Here is a 27,134-nt window from a genome sequence, read left to right on the forward strand (position 1 = left end):
TAGTAATATAATATTATTACAGAAAATCTAATGTGATAATTATTAAAGCAATAATAACATAAATTTTTAGATGGTTTAAAGTAAAGAAATGTATAAAGTAGTTTAAAATATTTCTGATATATTAAAGGTTTTATTAAATTGATGATTCTTAAAAACAATAACAATAAAATGATTATATCTTATTCCAAATATACGTGAAGTAGGAGAGGATAAATTAAGATTTTAAAAGGATTTACTTAATGAAACATAAAATACTGAAGAAATTTACAAAGAAAACTTAAATAAAGGACTCAAACTTGAAGAAAAAACTAAAACAATATGGCCGAAATTATGACATTTATACAAAAAAAAAATCATTGGCTTTAGAGAAATCTTATGCCCAATAAAAATAACCATTTTGGTTCTGGAAGGCCCCATAAACAACGGGGTGTTCTTGGAGAGCAAAGCAAAAGAAAAAAGTTAAAAGAAATAGCTACTGAACATCATGAAACTTTATCTTTAGCTTTTGCAAGAACTGCAAATGCTGCTGTAGAAATAAAAAAAAACCTTTATTTAAAAAATTAATATGCCTAATATTTTAAAGACCAAAAATATTGATTAAACTTTGGATAAAACCTTTTCCATTATTATAAGTGTAGAGGAAGCTTTTGCATTTAAAAAGAAACACTGATCTCAGCGATAAAGAATATCAAATGATCAGAAACTCAGCTCTTGTACACAATGTACATGTTCATCCTCGCACGATAATTTAGTGGAATAATTGAAATCCTGAAAATATACATTTTTCTGAAATTTCTGCAAAGTGTACTCTTTAAAGCATGTTTGATCACACTGTTAGTAGAATAACTCATATGATTGATATGCCAAATTTGGTCAAGATAACGAAATGTTTTGAGTTTTATATAAAAAGATTGGTTTTGATGGAACATCAAAGCAAATTATTAATAAGCAGAAATACGAGACAAGCAACATAATTAAAGAACTTAAGCATAAAGAAAGTCTTTTCAGTACAACTTTTGTGCCTTTATTGATCCAAATAGGATATGATGAAATTTGGAAAAATAGAAATTCTTAAAATTGTCACTTTTGTATACCTCTTCATCTACACAGAAGCGATTCTACGAATAAAATGAGGAGGGGGGGGGGGTGGTGGTGGTGGTAAAGTGAATCCTAAAAAAGTACCGACTGGCTTCTAAAAAAAAAAGGTCCTCGAAACGAAAATTTACCCGGCTAAACTGTGTCAAATACCCGACTAGTCGACTAAATTCGTTAAAAAACCGACTATAACTTTAAAATCACCTTCTTCGGGGAGATGGTAACACCCTTTCCCCTACCCGTAAAATCGCCTCTGCATCTACAACATAAAAAAGAGAGTTTTATTTTATCCAGAGAAGCAGAATCCGATCTTAAAATTCAAACAAATACCTTAAAAACGTATCGCAAAGTTTTTAAAATTCAGGAAGAATGGTGAACTTTAATATTAGCAGTAGGTTTGATCTTACAATGTTTGATAATAAAGTAGTTAACGCACTTACAGAGACAAAGTCCTGCAATCTGTGCAATTTTAAACCCAATGAAATGAACAATACTGATTTAGTAAAAGCAAAAACTAAAAATGATTTAGATGATGAATCTATGCACTATAATGAATCAGATGCACTACTAGTAAAATCAGATCTACAAGTATCAAACATATCTTTTAGAAAACATAAGAGTTATCGAGAAAAACCGTTACCAGATGTATTATTAAATCAATTGTAATATAAATGATAAAATAAATGTAATAAAATACAGTTTTTTTCACTATGTATCAACATCCTTTAAAACTATTTTTGTAAAAAAAACAAGTGGAGTAACTTATCGAGATAACGTGTTTGCCTTAAAGATTCTAAAACTTGAAAAAAAAATTTTTTATGCGTATAGTCCACTATAACGCGCGTATAAACGCGTAAGTGCGCATTGTACGCTTCGAAGGTGCGCGTAAAAAATTTCTTTATTAACAAATTTGAAATCTTTGACCCCAAAATTATTATTTTAACGTTCAGCATATTTTAGGAGTTATTCAATTATATTTAATTTTTGCCGTTTCTGATCGTCATGAGTCACTGTGCGCCGGAATTTTTTAACACATTTAAAAAGTTTATTGCTATATTTTTATCTTTATTATATAATATAACAGTTTAATAGGTCAGCTTAAATTTTTGCTTTTTTAAATTTCATAACATTTCGTAGTTTTTTGTAGACAAGCTTTAAAAAATATTGACTGTTTTTATCAATTTTTGTTTTTGACTGTTAATAGATATGTAGTAATTTGACTTATGAACTACACAGCTGTTTATCCGTAATTAAATTTTTTTTTATAACAAATGGGTTTATTTATGAGAAAACTACATATAAGCCTAATTATTTCTATTGTTATTTTGACGTTAAATTTAAATTAACACGTTGTTGACCATTAGTGGTAATGACTAATTTAACGGTGAAAAATATTAATGTATTACGAAAAATTTTGAAAATATTCTTATGGAAAAATAGTCTAATGTAAACACTAACTCAGCTTTAAATAGTTTTATCCATAGATGCAGAGGATAATAGCAGTTTAACTTCTAAAGATTATAGCAGAATAAATCTACCTCGATATCCGTCTCGATAAATCAACTCTACTACACATTGCTTTAAATTGCAAAACTGCAATTTATTGTCCAAAAAAAATGCGAAAAGCAACTGACTAAAAACGCTCTGCACCTTGTCCCCCTCCCCCCTGCCATAACAGTGTAGTATATCTATAAATTAAGATTACATAGCAATCTTGAATAGAAGTTTTTTTAAATTGCTTTGTAATCAAATAAAGAACGCTCACTTGTCCTATTCAAACAATGATTATCACGTCTGCAAACACAAAAATAATACTTTCTCATTTGCAAGACTCTGCCTTAACCCAAACCTAGTCAATGTATGTACACTCACAGCGTCTATCCCTATTTAAGTCAGTTGATGTATGTAAAATCCGCTGCGTTCAACCCTAAATATGCTAGTTTCTCTACCCCTTGTAAATCCGATATGCGAATATGAAGAACTCAATGTATTTAATTATGCCTTTAAGTCGCAAGTTGAATATATTTTAAACAATATGATAATTATATGATAGTAGACTTTCTTGTCAAACTCCTATTTCGACATAAAAAAATATCATCTTTACTATTTACAAAATTGATAAACAGTAAAAAACAAAAGTAATAATAACATATTGTAGACTATTTATTAGTTTAACAAAAAAATTCATAGAAGATTAAAATAAATGAATGAGTGTTTTTAAAATATAAAAGAATAAATACAAATAAATATGAAAGAATATACAAGAAATACAAAAAAAGAAAAAAAAAGTTTCACTATTGCAGCTAGCATTACAGTAGAAGTACCTTATAAAGGTAGTAACAAACAGAAACATTTCCGGCACTTTCTTCTCTCATTTTTAAGTCAAAATGAAACAAACTTCAAGTTTCCGTAACTCTTAAACAAATAGAAATAATATGAAAAAATTTACAGTCTTTCCAAAGTTTTTTAAACATTTGTGCCAAATTTTAGCAAATTTAATGATGCAGATTTTTGTGTTTTTTTAAAATTTATTAAACCCTTACATAAAAAAAATGTATAAAGTAATTTAAACCACATGAGGCAAACGATATATTTCTTCTTAATCACAATTTTGTTCAAGGAACAAATAAAAGAACATAGATAAAGATAACGTAAATAAAAATAACATAAATAAAAGAATATACAAACAAAAATAAACGTCTAAATATTTTGATTTATAATTTGAGATCTTCTATCATTTTATAATTTGAGATCTTCTATCATTTTATAATTTGAGATCTTCTATCATTTTATAATTTGAGATCTTCTATCATTTTATAATTTGAGATCTTCTATCATTTTATAAGTTATTTTTTATCTGGTTCCGAGAAGGTTCCTTTTCACAGAACATCGCGGAAGTGCATTTAGCTTGGAAATTCAAGATGCCTTTCTTACCGATGTTTCAAATATGGTTAGGATAAGCATCGTATCTCAGATCTCTTGATGCTAAAGTAAACTCTCTAACCACTGCGTCACGGCTCAAGTTAATTTTTAATTTTTAGAAAAACTTGATTTTTACATTTTTTATATAATTATTTTTCTATCTTTTTTTATTTTTAACTAATATTTTAAGTTGCTATAAAAAAAACATCAGAGAAAAAGGTGTTATATAATATATATAAGTTAATAAATCCCAGTTTGTGACAAACTTTGTTAATGTTTTAAGGCACTCAGAAAAAACATTAGGATTGTGTACCAATTAAATATAAAGTACATTCCTTATTTTATTTATTGATCATTTCAGTCAATAAATATTTATTCCTCTAGATTTTTTATATCACTCGTAAGCATTCTTCAATTGTTTTAAGTTTAAGGCCCTTTTTTTTTATTATTATTAAGTTCACCTAGGCTTTAGAGGGGCTGACTACAGTAAGAAAGTTGCTTAGTAACTATTTTTACTATTCTAACTATTAATTCTCTTTTAACTCTAAAGTTTGAAACACGAACCTTAACCACCGCTTCGTAAAGAAAAAAGTTCAACGCAGAGTATACATTGACTAAAGACGGTTAGAACTTGGTTAAGCAATACTTACGAATGACGAAAGACGAAAAAGTGTAGTACACTTTTTTTTATTTCTTTTAATGAGCGTCTGAATTTAGGTGCGTATTTCAAAAACCAAAACCTACAGAGAATTTATTTGTACCGTGCGCACAAAATACTGATAAAAATAACTGTTGGCCGTAATAGTATAACGTTACAAATAATAATACATATAAAAATATACAAACGTTTTAAAACTCAAAATCTTTGAGTTTTTCATTTTGATTGAAAGATGTTTCTTTGTTTTCAGAACCTACAACAATATTTCTATATCTCATTGAAGATGTATGGTAATTCTAAATACAATTACATTCAGAACCTCCTTAAAGTTTCATAAATCCCAATGAAGTAAATAGTGCTTGAACTGTAAAAAGAACTGATTGCCTCAATTTTTTTTTTTGTAAAACCGTTTTTTTTCGTAAAATCCAGCTATGTTGTGAGAAAATAACCTTTATAGGTCACTATTAGATACTGATACTTGTAATATAATATAATATGATTGATAGTTATAATATGACAAATATGATAATAACAAGTGTTTTGACTTATTAAAAGTTTTTTTTTACAAATTAAAAATACAAAAATAAAGAATAAATAAATCAATAATAAAAGATATACTGCACACAATAAAAGTTACCTCAATACTTATTTAACTTGCAACTTTTGTTTAGAAGATGAAGCTTTTCTAATATTGCGTTTTAAAATTAGCTACATCAGATTTTGGCAATTATAATGTAGTTAATTATAATTATAATGTAGTTAAGTTCTATTACTCTGCTTATTATGAGTTATTTCCGCAATTAAAATTTTATGTCAACTCGTAACAACATGTGACTTATAAAAGACTTTTCTAACTTTGTATTATATTTAAAAAATATATCACTAACGTAATTACAGTCATAAACCCAAAAATATCCTAAATCAATCCATAAGCTCATAGGTTTCGACTTCGAGACGCTTTTGCGTGTGTTAGTTTAAAAAAAGGAATCTCATTGCTTTTGTAATAATAATAAGAGGAAATATAAGTAACAACCATGTTTTTCAATCAAAAAGGCGCTTACTTTGTAAAAGTTGTAAAAAATCTTTAAAGTAGGATAACCTCTTGGATATAATGACCTCAGGATTTTGTAAAGAAAGTATAAGCGTTAAGTTTATCAGCATTCCTAATAAAACCAAATGCATTCATTAGCAAACGTCATATGGAATGACTAAATGACGAATGGAATGACTGTGACGATCATTCCAAATGACATTTAGCACGTTGTTCAAAATCGTTAAATCTGTTCATTTGTTCAAAATCGTTAAAAACCTAAATAAAAATAAAAACTTGATAAAGGTATTTGAGTTGGGAGTGTGCTTGCCTTAACCAAAGCCCTCAATCGTCGAGTGCGTTCTCTCCGTTATGTTCATCCCTAAAAAATCAGTCGACAAATGTTTACATTAAAAATAGAAATAAAAAATAAAAATAAATAAAAATTACAAAGCAATTAAAGATAAAACGACTTTCTGTTTTGTCTAATAAGTTTTTTTTGTTGTGGGTTTTTTTAAAAAAAAAATTATTCAACTGAAATAATTTTTTCAGAATTGTTAAAGCCAGACAGGTTATTCATATTAGGATTATGCTTGGAGTTTAATTAAGTTTTTAAAAGTGAAAAGTGAAAAAGCGACACTTACGTGCACAATACTGAACTTAAATTTTAGATATTTATTAGATGCTTAGAAATAGTTACAATAATAAAAACAAGTTGCTAAAATTACAAAATAAAACAATGACTAAAAATAAATAATTAAATCTAAATTAATGTATAAAAACAACTGATTCAGACATAACAGTTTAACTTAATACCTGTTTAACTTTATGCCTTTGTAACTTAGTGTTAAAAAAACAACTTTTTTTTTTTAAACATCTTCGCTTCCAACAAGGTTGCAGGCAACCACTAATTAGAGTTTAAAGTTACTGGAAGAGAAAAGATGAAGATTGTAGATCAAGATAACGATTGACAGACGACTTAAAGTATTGCAAATGATATGAGCAAAGGATTATATGATCAGGAAAGCAAGGATTATATAAGCAGGAAAGCAAGATGAAGGAAGCGAATTCCAAAGAGTTGATGTTCGAGGAAAAAAAACTAGTCAAATAGGAACAGTCACAGAAAAAATTATGAGACTTAATTGAATGACGAGTGACACGAGAATGAATTTTAGTAGATGGCATAAGAGACTCTTGCTCTTTAGAGCAGTGCCCATTGTAGTACTTGCAGAAAAGAAAAAGAAAAGCAACATTACAACGATGTGATAATGGTTGGAGGTTGACTGCAAGATCAGGTCCAACTATGTTTACAATACGTTTTTGCACCTTGTATAAAAGAGAAAGGGCATCATTACAAGATTCGCCCCAGATATGACAACAGTTTTCCATACAAGGCCGGATTTGAGATTTATAGAGATAAAGAATAGAATCCAAAGTAAGAAAGTGTCGAACTCGATAAAGAGATGCAACCTTAGCAGATGCTAATTTTGCAACGGATTTGATATATGGTTTCCAAGAAAGATCGGAAGTAAGAGTTAATCTTAGAAGATTAAGGTTAGATGACCCATCGAGTACATTACCGTTAATAAATATAGGAAGATCTAAATTATTGCAATAACGATTGGCTGAATAAAATTGAGTTTTATCTGAATTAAAGTTCACCAGCCACTGTGAGCCCCATGCTGTAGCAGAAGTAAGATCCTTTTCAAGCTCAAATGCCCCCTCCAAGCAATCAGAGAGTGTTGGTTTCTTATCATGACAAGAATAAATATGGTTGTACCATCAGCAAATAATGCCACATTAGATGTGAAAATATCTGAAAGATCTTTAATGTAATTTAAAAAGAATAGAGGGCTAAGGTTTGAACTTTGAGAAAGCTCTGAAGTTACAAAATATGAAGAAGAGTGCTTTACATCGAAGACAACTTTTATACTTATTAGAAGAGTAGCTGTCCATTGAGGACGATATTTTATACTAATTAAAAAGGAAGGATTTAATAATCTTAAAGATGTTACCAGATACACCGTAAGAAGATAGCTTATAGAGAAGACCAGCATGCCAAACTTTATCAAAGACTTTAGAAATGTCAAGAGCGATAACCTTAACCTCTCTACCTCTATCTTATGCATGATAAAGCCTATCGGTTATTACTGTTAGCAAATGTAGAACGAGAAGATCAAAGTAACTAGAAGTGTTTAAGTACTTCTTGTTACTTTAGTATTTAGTTACTTTAGATCAAAAGCTTTTGAGACTTTATTTTTCAGGCTAAATCAAATATATTTCAGTTTAATTTGAAAAATAAAAAGTAATTTCGACAATTTTTTCCAGTGACACTTTTTTACCGGTCGACACATTTTTCAAGTGAGAAAATCAGGTTTTGCGTTTTTTGTAAAATCCAGACCCAATTTATTTTGAAAAGGTTGCCATTGTGTATAATTAACTGAAAGTGAATGCAATAAAGAAACTTTGTTATAATGCCGAAAACTTTATTTTAGTTTAGCAAAAAAATTAATTTATGAAAAACCCATAGTATGGTTTTTTTCGAGGTTGGTTCGTATTAGTAAATGTGTTCTTTACACATTAATTCAAAGAAGTATCTAGGATTCAAAGAAGTATCTAGGTAGGAAATCAAAGTATCTTGGTAGGAAATCTACCTACATACTTCAAAGAAGTATCTAGGTAGGAAATCGACTAGCGAATAGCAAGCCATAATCGTAACGATAAAGATAGCGATTTGACCGCGAGGATCGCTAGCTTTCTTAAGTTTGCGAAAAGCTATCGATATTTGTAAAAATAAAGACAGCAATTTGATATACGTTCCATCCGTTCAAACTCGTTACATCCAATTTGTTTGAAATATTAAAAAAAATTATATAAATAAAATTAAAACACGTATTACATTGAAAGTAAACAAATATTTAACCACTTAACCATTTCCTTATATTAATTTTCTATGCATTGATTTTTATTATATAAAATATTAATTTATAATGCACAAAATTTATAACTATATACTATTTATAACATATATTTGTTATAATTATAAACTAAAAAAATATTCGATATTTAAGCGAGCGAGCATTTATAATAAATAATTGGGTCAGGACTTTATGAGTTATCTATAAAGCGTTTTGAGGATCTTTTTTTTTTTTAGTAATACTTATTAGAAAATCTTTTGGATCCCTAATGAAAGGTTTTGGAGGGCCTCCAATCCACTGGCCATGGCACTAAATAATTCAGTGGAATACAATTGAATCAGTTTTTTTTTAAAAGGCGAATTTGCTCAAAACATTTTAAGGAATCCGCCCTTTTAAAAAACATTGATTCCATTATTGTACAACGACAAACTAACCTAAAAAAAAAGAAAAAGCAAAACCTGGATTTGCTCACTAAAAAAAAGTTATAACCTATACGGTACGACAGAAAAGAACCGGACGCAAAAGTACGTTTAAAGTTAGACAAAACGTAAACAAGTGAGAAGTAACAAGTAACAACTAAATATATATATAATATGAAGACAAAATAACTTTATAAACTCGAAATGTAATATCAACAATGACGGATTCAACTAAAACAAATTTTTCAAATGGGTTTGAAATAGGAATTGGAAATGATCAAGAAAAGTATCTCACGCAAGAAGAAAGCAAAAGAGGTGTCCCAAGGCTTAGAGAAATTATGCGTAGACAAAGACGAGACTCTGAGGTAATAATTATATATTGTCTTGTTGAAGTAATAACTCCTTCTGATTTAAGTTTTTTATATTAAACAATTACTTTTAAATAAATAACTACTTTTAATATCGCGTATTATGAATTTTCTTTTTATTATCAAAATAATTTTCCAAACAAATTTTATCTGGAAAAGTTCCAGGATTAACAATGACTAGTTTTGTTGCAGTAAGTTACTTTTTCAAGTATTTTTTACCATTAATTACTTACAGTAATTATATGTATTTTTTGCTCCATAGTTATGTGACATAATATTTTAAACTCAAAAAATATTAGATTGTTGTATATCATTTAAATGAGCTTAAATACATTATTTTTAAGGTGGAAAAATATCAAAATGAATCAATTTTTTAAAAACTTATTACAATTAAAAAATAAAATTTTGAACATATGGATTTGTTGAAAAATTTTCTGTTTGATTTCAGTTTTTTCAACTTTTCTGTCATAAGGTAGTTGAGCTAGTGGTGTACAAATTTATATTGGCTTTTATATATTACCGGGTATGAAGGGTTAGAGTAGAAGCACCTTACAATCATCATGTAATTGTATAAAAATACATTTTTTTTCATAGAAGAGTGTTTTTTTTGTTTTTTTTTGTAAAATTGGTAATTTTTATATTCAAAAAAGTTGTTATAATTTTATTCCAGACCACTGTTAAATAAATGAGATGAATCTCATGAATGAAAAAAGTAAGTTTAAAAACTATTTTAAAATTATACAAAGTATTTGCAGTTAAAAAACGTGTTTATGTTTATAAAAAATTATCTGCAAAAATCTCAACTCTGACTTTGCATCCCTAAAAACTACTTTTTAAACTGTCCCCCTTTGTCACAAAGTATCACAAAAATATCAACCCACCCACCCACTTTTATCATGTCACAACTGAATTTGTTTTTTGGTAAAAAATAACAAGATTTTTGAATTAAAATTTGAATGGCCATTCTTGTTTACAATCTAGCACTACTGAAAAAAAATAATAGTAATAAAATAGAGTTTGACTTTACTCCTTTTAAAATATTTCTGTCTATCGATTCTACTGTTTCAAAGCCTCCATTGTCTACTGAGAAAATATATACTTGATTTTCTTCACTTTGAATAATTTTCTTTATTTTAGCTTCTAGGTTTTGAAACTTTTTTCACAATTGAATGAGTTTTTATGTAATTGTTAGGCTAAATTTATGGTGCAAAATGAATGTTACACTTTTTTGCATACTCCTCTCTGTAAGTTGTTTTCATACTAGGATAGTGTTAGTCAAGCAGAATTTTGCATCAAGATCTAGAGATTTAAAAAGATTAATTAAGTTTATTAAAAATTATTTCTAAAATTGGCACAAAAATAAAGCAAATAGAACCATTTTTTATTTAACTAGATTGAATGCACTTCTATGTGATTGTTTTTAACCCAACATCGACTGATCGTGTAAATTTATGGCATGGGACAATGACAAAATTGTGATCAGGTAATCTGGTGGTCTGCGTACTTTTGCTTGTCATCTTAGCTCTCAAATCTAATTTTTGATTGAATTCCAGAAGATGCTGCAATTATTTTGTGATTTTGGTTTCCTAAACAGAAATTAGTTCATGCACTGAAAAAGATTTTGTAGGTACTATCCATCAAAAAAAAAAAAGGTTGTCATCTAACATTTAAAAAGTATATATATATATTTGTTGTTTCTCGAAATGAGTTATAGTGTTGCAATCATTAATGATTGTCTAAATAGAATTATACAAATTATTAATAATTGTCCAAAAGAGTTTACTATGTAGCAAACACTGCATAAGTTTTTATTCATTTATTTATTATTTTTTCCCTGTCACAAAGTGTCACAAAATCCTCCCATTCCTTACTCCGACTCTCTAAAGCATGTCAAACAATCCTTAATACTTCAACTTTACTCATTGTGCATCCATATGACTTTACTTTGGGCAGGCGTACAGAAAAAATCAACAAGCAGTCGCAATACCTCAAATTTATTAAAGATACTAATTGTGCTGTTTGTTAAGTTTATCTAAGACTTTCAATACTTGTTTATTTAAATCTAATTTACTTGCAAAATAAATAATTAAAAAATATATTATTATGCTATTTTATTATTACATAATAAAATAGCTTTTTTTTTGATATATAGAATTATGTCACTAATTCTCTTGTAATTAAAAATCTCTTGAATGATAAATACTAAACTATGTTAAGTGTTTCCTATTTTTATTTATTTACTATTTAATTATCATCTTTTGATATTATTAATATTGTGAATAGATTTTTTTTTACTTTTTACTTTTTTTAAATAACTAAGTTGTTTATTTTATTTTTGTTTATTATTATCATATATTGAAATAGTTGTTATTGTTATTGCATCATTTTGAATGTATTTTTGTTTTAAATATGTTTAAATGATGATTAGTTAATTTTTTCATGTTCACCGATGTTTTTAAATGATTAATTATAAATAATTTTTTGTTTGTGCATAGAGAATATAAATGAAAATAGCAATGAAAATTTAATTTAATTAACTTAAATTACTATATTTTCAAAGTTTTTAATTTTATCTAATACTCATGTAATTTTTTTAGTCCAATCAAAATGATTCACCAATATTAGATTTTCATTATAATGATGCTGATACATTTGAAAACGAGTTAGCAGGTGGTTTCTTTTGTTTGTTTGATTAATTCATTAGCAATTCAAATATGACTAATTTTAAATTTAAACAAATACATTTATTTTTAACAAGTATTGTGTTCATAAAATTACTTTTAGTGTTTAGATGTAATTTTAATTCCAATAAAAGTTTAAAAGATAAATAAATAAAAAACTACATTGATTGTATGGAGAATGCAAAATTCAAGTCTCCAAAGAAAAGTGTTTTCAGACTTAAATTTCTCAATATTTTTGGATATAAGCAAACTGCACTGTCATCTTATTCTGAATGATTTTGGTTCCAGACCAAAATCATTCTGAATAGTTTGGTTACAGTCAAACTATTTTGTATATTTACAGCCAAACTATTATTATGTATTAGGCTGTGTTGGTTTTAAAACTAAAATCAAAGATTTAAAAAAAAAAAATTATATAGTAAAATAACGTCAAGATTTTTTTATGATATGGAGTGATATCATAAAAACAAGATCACTTGGGAAATGTTCAATACAGGAAATTTAAAACTTATCTTGATGAGATATGTTAAAAACATGTTCTGCAAATAAAATCTTAAAACTAAAAATACGATGTTCGACCAGAAACTAACTGTATTTTATTTTTGTGGATTTAGTAAGAAATAGTGCAAATAAACTTGATTTTATGTTAAATTAAATATTTTAATGGAAAGAAAAAAATGGAAAGCAGTTCCTAATATTGTAATACCCATAATAAAAAGATCAGCTTGGTATACCTATTCAGAAGCAGTTATCCAAGCTATGTTATGTAGTGAGAGTAAAGAAAAAAGTTTACATTGAAAATTATTTATAAGCTCTATGGAAATGTGTACAAGCAAACTAATGTTTGATAATTGTAGTCATAGAAATTGAAAAACATCTCATATTAACATTGATGCTCAAAATTTAGCCTCATTGACTGGAGCAATATTATAAGTGACCCACCTTTGATATTCAATCTTACATCTGCTGCTTTTCAAAAATCAAGTATCAGAAGTTAAAAAATATCACACACTGTTATCTGAATATTTAATTATACAAACAATTTTTATTTATAAAAATATATTTTATCTTTTTATATTTTAGCAAGAGTTTGATATTTATTGAAGGAATTTAACTATTTAAAAAAAGCTGTTGTTTAATGAAGTTTTATTTTTGTAGAGATGCAAAAATATGCCTTCTCATCAAATAAATTTGTTTAATAAGGAAGCTCATCTTTGTAAGGGTTAAAATTATTTAGGAAGATTTTTTAATCTAAGTAAATATTTAAATCTAGTTTGTAAAATTGGTTAGGTTCCACCAAAATTTCTACCACCTTTTCTCTACCACCTTTTCTCTATTTGTAACAAAGGTTGCCACCAAAGCAACATCATTTTTTTCATTTTAAGGTCAGCAAACAGATTTTAGGGGCTTTTCTAAAGATTTTTTTTTACATATTTTACATCTTTAGGACAGCATTTTTCAATTCTTTTCTCAGGCTGCAAGTAGAAATTTAATACTTAGAGAATGCTCTAATATATGAGAAAACACTTCTTTTTTAATTAAAATAAGGGTTTCAAAACCACCAAGCATAATGATATGGGTGCTTATTTTATAGTTTCTATATTAATTATAATATTAGTATAATTTCTATATTAGTCATTATTATTTATAGTTTATTATTATATAGCATATAGTATTATTTATATATTAGTATAGTTTTTATATTATTATATAATATTCTTATTAGGGATGGCAAAAATCCTGGAAATTTTCAATCCCAGGATTTTGGAATTGAGAAATTTGTCCCCGTGAAATCCCAGGAATGAATAGAAAAAAACCCAATTGAACGCTTTTTAAGCACTCATCAAACACTTAGAAATAATTAATTTAATGAGAATATAACTAAAATATTTAAGACATTAAAAAAATTTAATACATTAACCTCTAAAAATAAGTTAAATCATGTTTTAACTTAATTTTGTATTTGAACTTATTTAAGACTTTTAAAAATTAATGAACCTAAGTATTTTAAGTTATAAAACAATACCTTAAAATGGTAACACAGTATAAATAAAAATAGCAATTAAAAAATAATATAAATATGCATGACTTCATTAATAAAACGGACCTTAAGAAAATTTTGTACTAAACCTTCTGTTTTTTGATAACTTTATTAATTAAATTGACGTTAAAAAAACTTTCGTGAATCATGCATTTTCATAAATCACACATTTGAAATTAAAATTAAGCAAAATAAAAATGGAATTTAAATCACTCACATGTTTGGAATTGAAATCAATGGATATAAAAATGGAATTAAAATTGCACACACTTTTGGAAGCAGAAAATTCAAAATTAAATAATGTATACCTTCTACTATATAAACTCTTGCTCTTTTCACCAGCAAGCGCTTAAATTTTATTTATTTTTATGATATACTAGTTTTAATATTATACTATATATTATATATAGTATAATATTAAAACTATATATATATAATTAAAATAACCGCTTGTTGGTGGAAAGAGTAAGAGTTTTTAATAGAAGGTATATAAGAAAGGTACCTTGATTTAATTTTATTATATATTATTAATTTTAAATATATATATATATATATATATATATATATATATATATATATATATATATATATATATATATATATATATATATATAAAAGTAATATGAGGAAATGTAAATTGCATCGATTAAAAATGCAATTACCCAGTAAAAATCATTAATAATGGAATTTTTAAAGTCCGACTACAGGGACCAGCACCTCAAAAAAGAGAAAAGAACAAAATTATACCTTTTGTAACTACAAATTTCGCAAATATTAATTTTGAAAATTTGTTAATTACTCTACATGGTATTTTGAAACTATCTGTTTTAGACAATAAATTAAAATCAGTTTTTGAAAACACTTCTATTGTACTATCACAACGCCAACTAAAAAATATTTTAAAACTCATTGAACCCAAGTTTTTATTGACGATGAATGCAAGGTTTTAAAATGTGTGTCAAAATGTTGTAAGTTATGTACAATATCTTCAGTTTGTTAATCATTTTACCACATCATCTGGTAAAGTATGGTACATTAAAACTTCAATATCATGTAATTCAAAAAATATTATTTATTTTCTATCATGTAATGGATGTGATGGAAAAACAACATACAATGGTAAAACTAATAACCTAAGGTTAAGAACAAATCTTCACATCTACACATGCAGAACAGGTTTGATTCAGATAAATTTGATCAGCATGTTTTCAATTGCCATAAAAACGAACTATATATATATATATATATATATATATATATATATATATATATATATATATATATATATATATATATATATATATATATATATACATATATATATACATATATATATATACATATATATATATATATATATATATATATATATATATATATATATATATATATATATATATATATATATATATATATATATATATATATATATATAGTATAATATTATATTTTGTATGTTAAGAGTTTTAAAAGGAAAACATTGCAAAGGGAATAAACAGTTACACAACCTATCAGCTACTATACCAAAGACGATGAACAAATTACTTAACTTCAGCTATAAGCTTAAACTTTATCAACTTTTTTTGACGATCCCGAAATCCCAGAAAATTTCGGAGACAAATCCTGGGATTTTGGGGTGAACAATTTGTACAAAATCCCGTAATCACCATCCCTAATTCTTAATAATAATTATAGTTTCTATATATAAAGAGTTACATTAAATTTCTTCTCTTCTTTACAATTGCTTGTGTATAGAGTTGTACAGCTATTCTGAAGAACCCGATTTTGAACAAAATGCTTTTGCATTTCAAACTTTGCTGGAAACCTTTACAAGAGATAGTAGGTTTTTTTTTTAATTGTCTAACATCTTTCTATTTTTTTTTATTTTTTATTTATTGTACAAGCTGTTTAATTTCTGCTTAGCTATAGGCTATACACAAACACATACACTCTCATTTTTTGATTTTTTTAATTTAATTTTTTCAAAAAAGATTCCATAGCCTGGGCTCTAATGCAAAAATCACAAAAAAAGAACTTTATTAACTATGTATTGGAGTTAATGGAGGTTGTTAATATACAAGAACGAAGAAAGGCTTTGCGCTGTCTCTTATACATTTGTCAAGGTAACATTTGAGATTTATTTTAGTATTTCTTTAGTTAGTTAACATGATTTGTATTTTAAAATGATTTCAAGCAGGGTTACAGTTTAGACTTTAAATTTCAAACTTAAAAGTAATAATCTTGCAGTGTTACCAGTAAAAAACAAGTAAGTGTGGCACCATTCATTTATAAATATTCATACAAATTTTTCTTAAAAGTACTTTCCTTTCTGCATTCTTAAGTACATCATAATTGGTATGAAAACCTGGAAAAAAAACTTTGAACTCTCAAAAAACTTCAAAAATGTAATAAAAATAGTTTTTTTTAAAAAGTTATAAAAGGAGAAATATTTGTATGATAAATTTTAGGATGACTACATTAGGGTAGCAGCCATAAAAAGACTGGAAAAAGCATGACTTAACTAACAACAGTTAGTTGCCCTAAAAAGCCAATTCAAAGTGGTAGTATGAGGCGTTTTTAGATGCCATCGCAATGTTCCTGGAAGTAACACATTTTTTCTTATTAATAGAGTTCTTCATAATAAAGTAATGAGTTTATTATTTGCTTAACTAAAACAAACTAAACTCAGTCAAAAATCTTCTAAAAAAGTTTCTAAAGCTGAAATTATTTTCCAATGAATATGTTATGTATGTTATGTTATGTATAGAATTTTGATATATATTAAATATTGTTTTTACAATGTTTAGGAGTATTCAAAGAACATGAGAGTTATCAAGAATATATAGAAATGGTATTTTAACTTTTTAAATAAAAAAAGTGGTGTTGTTATTGACTTCGACTAAATCGACTAAAAGTCAACTTTTATTGTATAGATGACATTTAGTTTTTAGAGCTTCGCAATTAAATTTTGCCCCAGAACCCAGAGCCAGCTTGGAACGGCCAGCTCAGAATGGTATGAAAAGTATTTATAAAAATGACAAGCATAGCATAAACATAAAAAAAAAGTAATGAAATACATAGCCAAAAGTTTAATTAAAAACAAATATTGCTAACATTCTATAAATTTTTTAAAACTTTAAGGGAGTACACAAAAAACAGTATGCAATAGTTATTATAGTACATGCTGTTCTTATTAATTGAATAACAAATTTTAAAAATTGGAAATATTAAATTGAATAAAAAGATATAAGGGTTATTAAAAAGATTAATAGTAACTATAACAATAATAATAACAATAATAATAATAAAATTAAATTGTGCAAAATTAAATTGTGAAGCTCTAAAATCTAAATGTCATCTATACAATAACATTGTAAATATAATTGTATAGACTTTTGATACTTAGCAAGTATTTAAGGCAGTCCCTAAACAATTGGGGTCTGTGAATAAATTATCTTGTCGGAGCAGCCCTGCTCATTTTGTTTTGCTCCATTATTTAAGTAATGATATGATGTTAAAAAATAGAAACCGAATATAAATTACTTGATTATTTTTTGTCCAAATTATTTTGAAGAAATTTATTCCCATAGTTTGACTAAATTAACTTTTATTCAACTTTGTCGATATCATTAATGTATTAGTCATTTTTAGTAGACTTATTAATAATATAAATTAGTTGATTTAGTCGACAGTCAAATTATTCAAAAATCATAACAATACTAGTTTTAAGATTTAAAAAATTTATTTTTATATCAAGAAATATTTTATATATTCAAATATATTATATAAAATTATGTTATAAAATGTTATGCTAAAATTATGTTATAAAATGCCATGATACCCTCTCATTAGTATGTAATGTGTTTTCAAACAGTTTTGAAAAGCTGACCAAACACATAAAAGCAGAGTTCAAAGTTTATCCTCAACCCCCATTATTATGTGTAGCTCAGGTATAGGAGAGAGTTGAAGAAAAGTTTTTTTTTATCTACAAATAAAAGAGGATTATTAACATTTTTTTATTTCTGCATTTTCAACCTTTTTTCCCTCTCAAATAAATATTGATCATAACATAAGTCTATGAAATCCAATATTCCTAATTTACCTGCTTTGAAGTAGCTTCCTCTTCTAAAATACATTTTTTTTTTGTATATAATATTCTAAAAAACTATTTAGTTGAAGATCAGTGTGTTTGACTCTTTAGTTATGATTTAAGATTAAATTTTATAGTTCTCATATAGGACGAAAAATTTTATAATTCGTCATTTATATAGATTCATCAAATTCATTATTCATATAGATCATTTTATAAATGTTGTGCAAGGTCATTTTATAAATTTTGTACAGGGTTATTTTTAAAATATTGTGCAGAGTATTCATTAACTTATGTTTAAACAGCCAGCAATTGTGAATTTTTTGTTTAAAATATGTTTGTGTGGTATTTAGATTTCATTTTAAAACCAAGTCTACTCTTAATTTATTTTTTAAAAATATTTTATAAATTGTTATTATGAAATAAAGATGTTATTAAGTATAGGTTTTATAATTATTTATAGCAGATAATATTATAAACAATGGTAAAATATTATAAATATTAAATTATTGTTATGATAATTATTATAACATATCATACAGACTGTTTTCTAAATTCACTACTAAGTTAAAACTCCCCACTTCCATTTTTTTTGCATTTAATCAATCATATGCATTAGTAAACATAATTTATTTTGTCAAAAAAAACAACCAAACTATGTGCTCAATATGTATACTTTTAAAATTAAAACCATAATATTAATACATTTATATTGCAAATGATATTAATGCTATTGTTTATTTCAATTAAAAATATTTACAGTAGATTTTATCTCTTTGATTTTTGTGTTCTCTAGTTCTTTTATAGTTCACCAAAATTTTTTTAAATTTGCAATGAGTAGATTATTCTTCATAGTTAGCTAAAATAAAATTCCTACAAAACTGTTTAATCATAGTCAAAAAATATCTTTTGTAAAGACTAAAAGATTAACTTTTAAAGTTTTTATTTTTAAAAGAAATATCTGTACTCAAACTAAAACCTAGTACCCAGTTTCAAATAGAACATTGCTGATTTCACTAAAGAAAATTTTAAAAAGGAAACCTCTAAAATCTTCAAAAGAAAATTAAATTACCAGTTGTTGAAGTTAAGGAAACACCCTTCTTCAAAACATCTAACACTGACATAACTCTATATTCATTGTTTCTTTCTAAACCTATGCCATGCTACCCTCTCATTAGTATGTAATGTGTTTTCAACCAGTTTTGAAAAGCTGACCAAACACATAAAAGCAGAGTTCAAAGTCCATCCTCAACCCCCACTATTATGTGTAGCTCAGGTATAGGAGAGAGTTGAAGAAAAGTTTTTTTTTATCTACAAATAAAAGAGGATAATATTCCTAATTTGCCTGCTTTAAAGTAGCCTCCTCTTCCAAAATACATTTTTTTTGTTGTATTTTTTAGTAATGGATTAGTATTTTTAATATACCAATCCATTACTTTTTTTAAATAGTGGTTCGATGTTAAATTTTTATTTAAAATTATTGTTTTTCACTTTCTTAAGGCCGAGAGGGCCACTACAATCAAAGAAGCTACTTTATTGTGATTACAACTCTTGACTCTCTCAACTCTTTAACTCCAAAACATAAACCTTGAATTTAATTTTTAAAATTTGTTATTCAATTAACAAAACATAAACAAGGACACTGTGCTGAGAAACAAGTTGAGCGTGATACAACCAGGGACTTACTACATAAGCGAGAAGTTCTGATACAACTCAGAACTTCTCGTTTATGTAGCAATTGCTATCAATACACCACTACTGAATTAATCTGCATTAATCTGGCCAAAATAAAGTTGGTCAAGTATGTTTTTTACTTAGAAGAAGAAGTCATTTTTACAAGCATTCAGTCAGGTATATATATTATGTCGAAGTTTGATTTGTTATAAAAGCTTTTAAAGACACAACTTTAATTCAGATAAAACTCAATTTTTTTCAGCCAATCGTTATCGCAATAATTTAGATCTTCCTATATTTATGAACGGTGATGTACTCGATGAGTCACCTACTCTTCATCTTCTAGGATTAACTCTTACTTCCAATCTTTCTTGGAAACCATATATCAAATCGGTTGCAAAATTAGCATCTGCTAAGGTTGCATCTCTTTATCGAGCTCGCCACTTTCTTACTCTGGATTCTATTCTCTACCTCTATAAATCTCAAATCCGGCCTTGTATGGAATACTGTTGCCATATCTGGGGCGGATCTTCTAATGATGCCCTTTCTCTTTTAGACAAGGTGCAAAAACGCATTGTAAACATAGTTGGACCTGCTCTTGCAGCCAACCTTCAACCATTATCACATCGTCGTAATGTTGCTTCTCTTTCTCTTTTCTACAAATACTATAATGGGCACTGCTCGAAAGAGCTAACGTCTCTTGTGCCATCTACTAAAATTCATTCTCGTGTTACTCGTCATTCAACTAAGTGTCATCCTTTTTCTGTGACTGTTCCTAAGTGCTCCAAAAACGCTTATTCGTCTAGTTTTTTTCCTCGAACATCAGCTCTTTGGAATTCGCTTCCTTCATCTTGCTTTCCTGATTCATATAATTTGCAATCTTTTAAATCGTCCGTCAATCGTTATCTTGCTCTACAATCTTCATCTTTTCTCTTACAGTAACTTCCAACTTTAATTAGTGGCTGCTTGCAGCCTTGTTGGAAGCGAAGATGTTTAAAAAAAAAAAAAAAAAAAACTGCAAATATCCTAACATACAAGGAACTTGCGAGAAAATTTATTAACTTGAATGTACCTAAATCTGTCAGACACTATAACATTTTGACTGATAATAGTATTGATTGCCTGGAAACATTGAGTGATCTTTTTTACAGTAAGTTTTATTGACTAAGCAAATTGTAAGCTTGTCCAGTTACTTTTATTTCTCCATCAAGTGACCTTTTTGGTATTTTGTTCTTGTGATAAGCTTTCAGATTTTCTTTTTTCAATACTTTTTGAATGAAAAATTTTATTAAAATAAAAAATTTATTTTTAGTTTGCTAAATCTTGTTGTAACTGAAATGGATTTCAATGAATCGAGTCAACTATTGATTGAACTTTTTACCATTAAACCTTGATTTTCTACCACTTCCCAGTTTCTTTTCATAGGTTCTCTTTAAAATGTTTTATGTCAATTCCAACTGTTGGTTTTAAAACTTGCTTTTGAAATTTGTGCGCAAGGGATTTTTATTGTAAAATTTCAAATTATTTTGTAGATTTTCAGACTTTTTATTTAATATTGCAAAAACAAATCAGATGTAAACAAAATTAGACACAAAAAACTACTTATGTATGCATCATTAAAAAAATATATTGGAATTAAATGACTGGTTTTTAAGAAAATTCAATTTAAAATTGTTCAAATTTCAACTGATCGTAGTGATTAAACTACACAAGAAATAAATAAAACTATTGAATTAAGCTCCAATGAGTCGAAACTTAAAGAGAAAGTATATTTCAAATAATCTTATTATAAATTATAAAATTATAATATTGATTATCTATACCAGGGTTTAAATAGCAGAGCTCACAGATTTTCTTAGCAACATTTATATTATTCTATTCTGACTCTAATCATTGTGATTTTAATTCTGAATGATCTTCTGAAACTAATTTTCGGATACATAACAGTGAAGAGGTTTGTAAAGATATTTTATGTATTCCTACCATTATGTTGTAAAATAATAATTATATCTGACTTTATTAAAACTTTGTATGCTATTTGGAGACCAGTGTATACTATTTTATCATAAATAAATATTTTAATTTGTTGATAATAATTTTTTAACTGGTTCATGTCAGATATTGGTTGTATTTATAAATGTTTGATATAATTTTTAAATTATAAAATGCAGTTAATTTTTGAAGTATTTTGTGTACGTTTTCTAAAAAGTTACAAAATTTCAAATTTATGTTTTTCTAAATTTGCAGATGAAAGAGAATGTGCTCCTTCTTTTTAATTGTGGCACATTTTCAGCTGTTCAGGAGCTACTTGTAATGGAGGCAGAGTATGTTTGCTTAATTTCAAGATATTTTTATTTTTTTACTTTTATTTATTTGTTTTTAATAGTTGCATTCTTTTTAATATTATTTTTTGATCTTCATTTTTGGTCTAAAATATAAATAATGTACTGATCTTGGTTTTTATAGGAATACTGAAAGAGCTCAAGCCGCTCTACGAAAACCTTCAATTACAATAGCTGATAGCATTGATATGAGGTTTTATAAATTATGCATGTTTTACATAAAATAATTTTTTTTTTTTTTTATAATTTAACATTTTGTATTTCATAATTTACCATTTTATAATTTGCTTTTGTAATTTGTGGTTATTTTTCATTTTTTATTTGGGTGGTTCATTTAGAGTGCCACTAAACATACTTTACACAATGTTAGAAGTTGTTCAGCATTTTTCAAAGTATGATCTTAAAATGCAAGAAGCCAGCTTAACACTTAAAGAAGAACTAGGTTTTTTTATCTATTTTTTTTAATCTATTATTTAGGTTGGTGTTTATAGTTTTTGCTTTTTTTATATTGGTTATTAATTATTTTGGAGTCTTAAATTTTGCAAGTCTTGTGATTTTCTATACCCTTTTGTTTTATTCTAATCCATCCAATATCAATTTTCTCATCTATATAATAATGCTGAACTTAATAGAAATAATGCCCTTTCGAGCCTGTTTTATACAGAACCCTTGGCAGCCATTGCAACTGAGGTAATGGCGATAAAGAGTTGCAGTATTTTTTTTTATAAGAAAATGTGAACGAAAATGTATGCAAATATTTGACTTATGTAAACTTCAAACTATGTAATGTTAAACCATATATCAAGTTTGCAGTTTTATTTTCATTTAAAAATTGCATAGCGGCAACATCTCCTTAGTTTTGATCTATAGCATTTATTACCATTTTATAAACTCTTTTGTTTCTTAAATAGTTTTAAAATCTTCATCAGTCAACGTGCCTATGTAGCCAAGTGGATAGCTTGCAGAGCTTCTGAAGTAAGTCGCTGTGGTTCAAAACCAACCACCAGAGCCTTTTTTTTTCGATTTTTCTAAAATACAAAATAAAACACTATTGAAGTTTTACAGATATTATATACATAACATATGTAAAGATAATATACACTGTAACAAACGAAAGGGAGAGAACTTTTTAAAAAGCCTTAAGTTTCTAAAAACATCAAAAATAGAAATTTGTTGCGCCTATGTCATGATAGTCATGTTATTAATGTGCTCAGGTAATTAGTCCTAATAGGTTGTGGATAATCTGAAAAGAAATTATGGCCTGAAACTTATTAAAGAAAAAAAGAAAAAGCCTGTTTGCTACTCCAGTAGGTACTGCTGTGGAGGCAAAAAAAAAATAAATAATAAAATGTAACTGCCATCTATGTTAAGTTGAGTTCCACTCATCCGCTTTTCTCTGGGAACAGGATAGAAAAGGGAAAAATAAACATGTGAGTATACATAGTTTTACTTCAGACAAATTAAAACTTATAATACACATGCCCATGTGATTATTTTTCCCCATTCCCATTCCCGTGAAAAAACGAATGAGTGGAAACTTACCTTTAGAGATACTTATGTTTAGTGTTTATGCAATTAATAAAGTTAATTTGCCTATCTAGGACGATTTTCTTTTTTAAAATATGAAGATGTTTTCACTCAATTGAGACTTTTTCAGAAATAAATGGGGTAAGAGTTCTAATGAGCTCTAAGCAAAAATAAATATAATAAAAATAAATATATATATTTTTTTTTTTTGCTCTAAGAGCAATGCTTAAATGAATTATTTGTCTACCATTTATTTAAAAAACATTAAAATAAAGAAATAGAGGATAGGTGAATAAGTATAAAAGTCTATTTTTATAGGTAAGTGTGAAATAAACCCCCTAGACCTATAATTTTACGGGTTATGACAGCTAGTTTCATTTAATGTTTGTTAGCAATCCTTGAATAATTATTTTAACAAAGCGCTATGGAGAAGGAGATTTAAAAACAAAAAAAAAAGAAATTAGATGTGTTCAGGAAAATAATAAAGGTTTTTCAGTTATCCCGACTTTTTCATTCATGATATGATTGGTTCTGTATATATATATATATATATATATATATATATATATATATATATATATATATATATATATATACAGATATATATACACACATATATGTGTGTAGATATATATATATATATATATATATATATAATATATATATATATATATATATATATATATATACAGATATATATACACACATATATGTGTGTAGATATATATATATATATATATGTATATATATATATATATATATATATATATATATATATATAAATATATATATATATATATATATATATATATATATATATATATATATATATATATATATATATATGAGTGTGTGTGTAGATATATGTGTATATATAATTTGCTAATCTTCTTTTTTGTTTTTTTCTTAATAAAAATTTACTCTCTTCTATAACAGACTTTTTTTTATAGAAAGTAGAATAATACATACAATAAACTAGATAATTTAGAATATTAAAACAAAATGACAACAATATAGCAACAGTAACTTGTATATATAATGTAAAATCATATGAAAATTTGTAACCTAACAGGTAAATTTATGTAGTACAAAAATGTGTTTTGTAAATTCTATAAATAACAAGATTAACTGTGCGTATGTCATATCTGTGATGTTACAAGAATTATCTGAAGTGGAATAGGATCATTAGTTTTATAAAAATTTTTAGTTTTATTTAATGTTTGTTAGCAATCCTTGAATAATTATTTTAAGTGCATATGTATGTGTGCACTAAATATATACGTATTTATGTATGAATATATATATTTATAAATAAGGCAAATTAAGCAATTGCGAATCACCATGCGCCAAAGCTATTTAGAGATCTTGAGAATATATTATTTGAAGCAATCGCGATTGCTAATTTTTATATTCCTTGATAAAAGTTTTATTAAAAAACTTTTCATTATGTTTTACAAGGTTATTCTACTAAGTTATTTTGTTGACACAAAATGGTAGGTTGGAAGGATGAGGTTACAGTTGTTTATTGTCTGTCAGGTTAGGCGAGGCTATATATATATATGTATATACATATATATATATAGCATATATTTATATATAGCATATATATATAGCATATATTTATATATAGCATATATATATATATAGCATATACATATATATATAGTATATATATATAACATATATTTATATATAGCATATATATATATATATATATATATATATATATATATATATGTATATATATGTATATATATGTATATATATGTATATATATGTATATCTATGTATCTATATATATGTATATATATATATAAATATATATATATATATATATATATATATATATATATATATATATATATATATATATATATATATATATATATGTATGTAAATTATGTTAGTGTATTTTACAAATAGAGTGCTCAATGTTCTTAAAGAACAGAGCAATAATAAATTAGTAAAAAACACTTATCTTATATTAACACTTATCTTAATTAAGAAAAAAGTTAGATAAGTGTTTTTTACTAATTTATATATATATATATATATATATATATATATATATATATATATATATATATATATATATAGTTATATATATATATATATATATATATATATATATATATATATATATATATATATATATATATATATATATATATATATATATATATATATATATATATATATATATATATATATATATATATATATATATATATATGGGTAGAATTCAATAAATACGGCTGCGTATAAACTTTTTTTTAAATATATATATTTTTTTAATAATATATAATTATTTCGATATTTCGCTGATCTATCATGATCAGCGTCATCAGGTATAATAAATAAAATAGTTACAAAGAAATCGTTATAGTAAAAAAAACTGTTAAAAAAATTTTTTGTATTATATTTTGGCTTTTTAGTGTTATCTTTTTACGGTTTGTTTTTACTATAACGATTTCTTTGTAACTATTTTGTTTATTATACCTGATGACGCTGATCACTTTCAAAGATATATATATATATATATATATATATATATATATATATATATATATATACATATATATATATATATATATATATATATATATATATATATATATATATATATATATATATATATATATATATACATACATATATATATATATATATATACATACATACATATATATATATATATATATATATATATATATATATATATATATATATATATATATATATATATATATATATATATATATATATATATATATATATATATATACACACATACATATATATATATATATATATATATATATATATATATATAAGTTGATCCACATTTCAGATTTTTTTCAGTGCAGAATTTCTGCACTGAAAAATTCTTTGAGCATGCCCAATAGTGTGTTGAATAAAAAGCCAGCAGAAAATATCAACATTGAAAAACTCAACAATATTGAGCTTTTATTTCTTCCAACTTTCATCACAATTTTCATTTATCTTTTTTATTTAATGCAGTTTGTGCATGCTTGAAAAATTTTTCTGCCCAAAAATTTTAAAAGTGTTTTAAAATTTTTAAAAATTATTTTCAGCTGGTTCATTGGAAGATGTCAATGATCCTCCATTTGCTTGCATTTTATTTGATTTGGTTTTAAAGTTTTGTGCAGGATCTAGCTCACATTTTCCTATCAAAAAAATATTGCTTTTGTTATGGAAGGTTACTTTAGTAAGTTTGTTAACTTTTTAGTTATAAATATAGGTTCAAGTAATTGGGTGGTTTTATGCTGCAAAATAGACAACTAAACAAAAATAGACAACGACAAGTAAATAATATTAAAAATTTTTAACCATCAAATTGGTTAATTA

The 27,134-nt window shown here is 25.6% G+C and overlaps 1 protein-coding gene across 1 annotated transcript in view; it reads left to right on the top strand.

The window, feature by feature from the left end:
- The first annotated feature begins 9,009 nt into the window (after window positions 1–9,009).
- Window positions 9,010–27,134, top strand: part of LOC100215787 (striatin-interacting protein 1) — a 57,420-nt gene continuing 39,295 nt past the window's right edge. Inside the window, exons 1-9 of the mRNA XM_065800041.1 lie at window positions 9,010–9,407; window positions 12,008–12,080; window positions 15,888–15,971; window positions 16,124–16,255; window positions 16,940–16,983; window positions 22,144–22,220; window positions 22,363–22,431; window positions 22,577–22,680; window positions 26,861–26,994. Coding sequence (XP_065656113.1) covers window positions 9,261–9,407; window positions 12,008–12,080; window positions 15,888–15,971; window positions 16,124–16,255; window positions 16,940–16,983; window positions 22,144–22,220; window positions 22,363–22,431; window positions 22,577–22,680; window positions 26,861–26,994 — 864 coding nt within the window. The 5' untranslated portion in view covers window positions 9,010–9,260. The remainder of the gene's footprint in view (window positions 9,408–12,007; window positions 12,081–15,887; window positions 15,972–16,123; window positions 16,256–16,939; window positions 16,984–22,143; window positions 22,221–22,362; window positions 22,432–22,576; window positions 22,681–26,860; window positions 26,995–27,134) is intronic.

Source organism: Hydra vulgaris, chromosome 06 (genome assembly GCF_038396675.1).
Source record: "Hydra vulgaris chromosome 06, alternate assembly HydraT2T_AEP".
NCBI lineage: Eukaryota > Metazoa > Cnidaria > Hydrozoa > Anthoathecata > Hydridae > Hydra > Hydra vulgaris.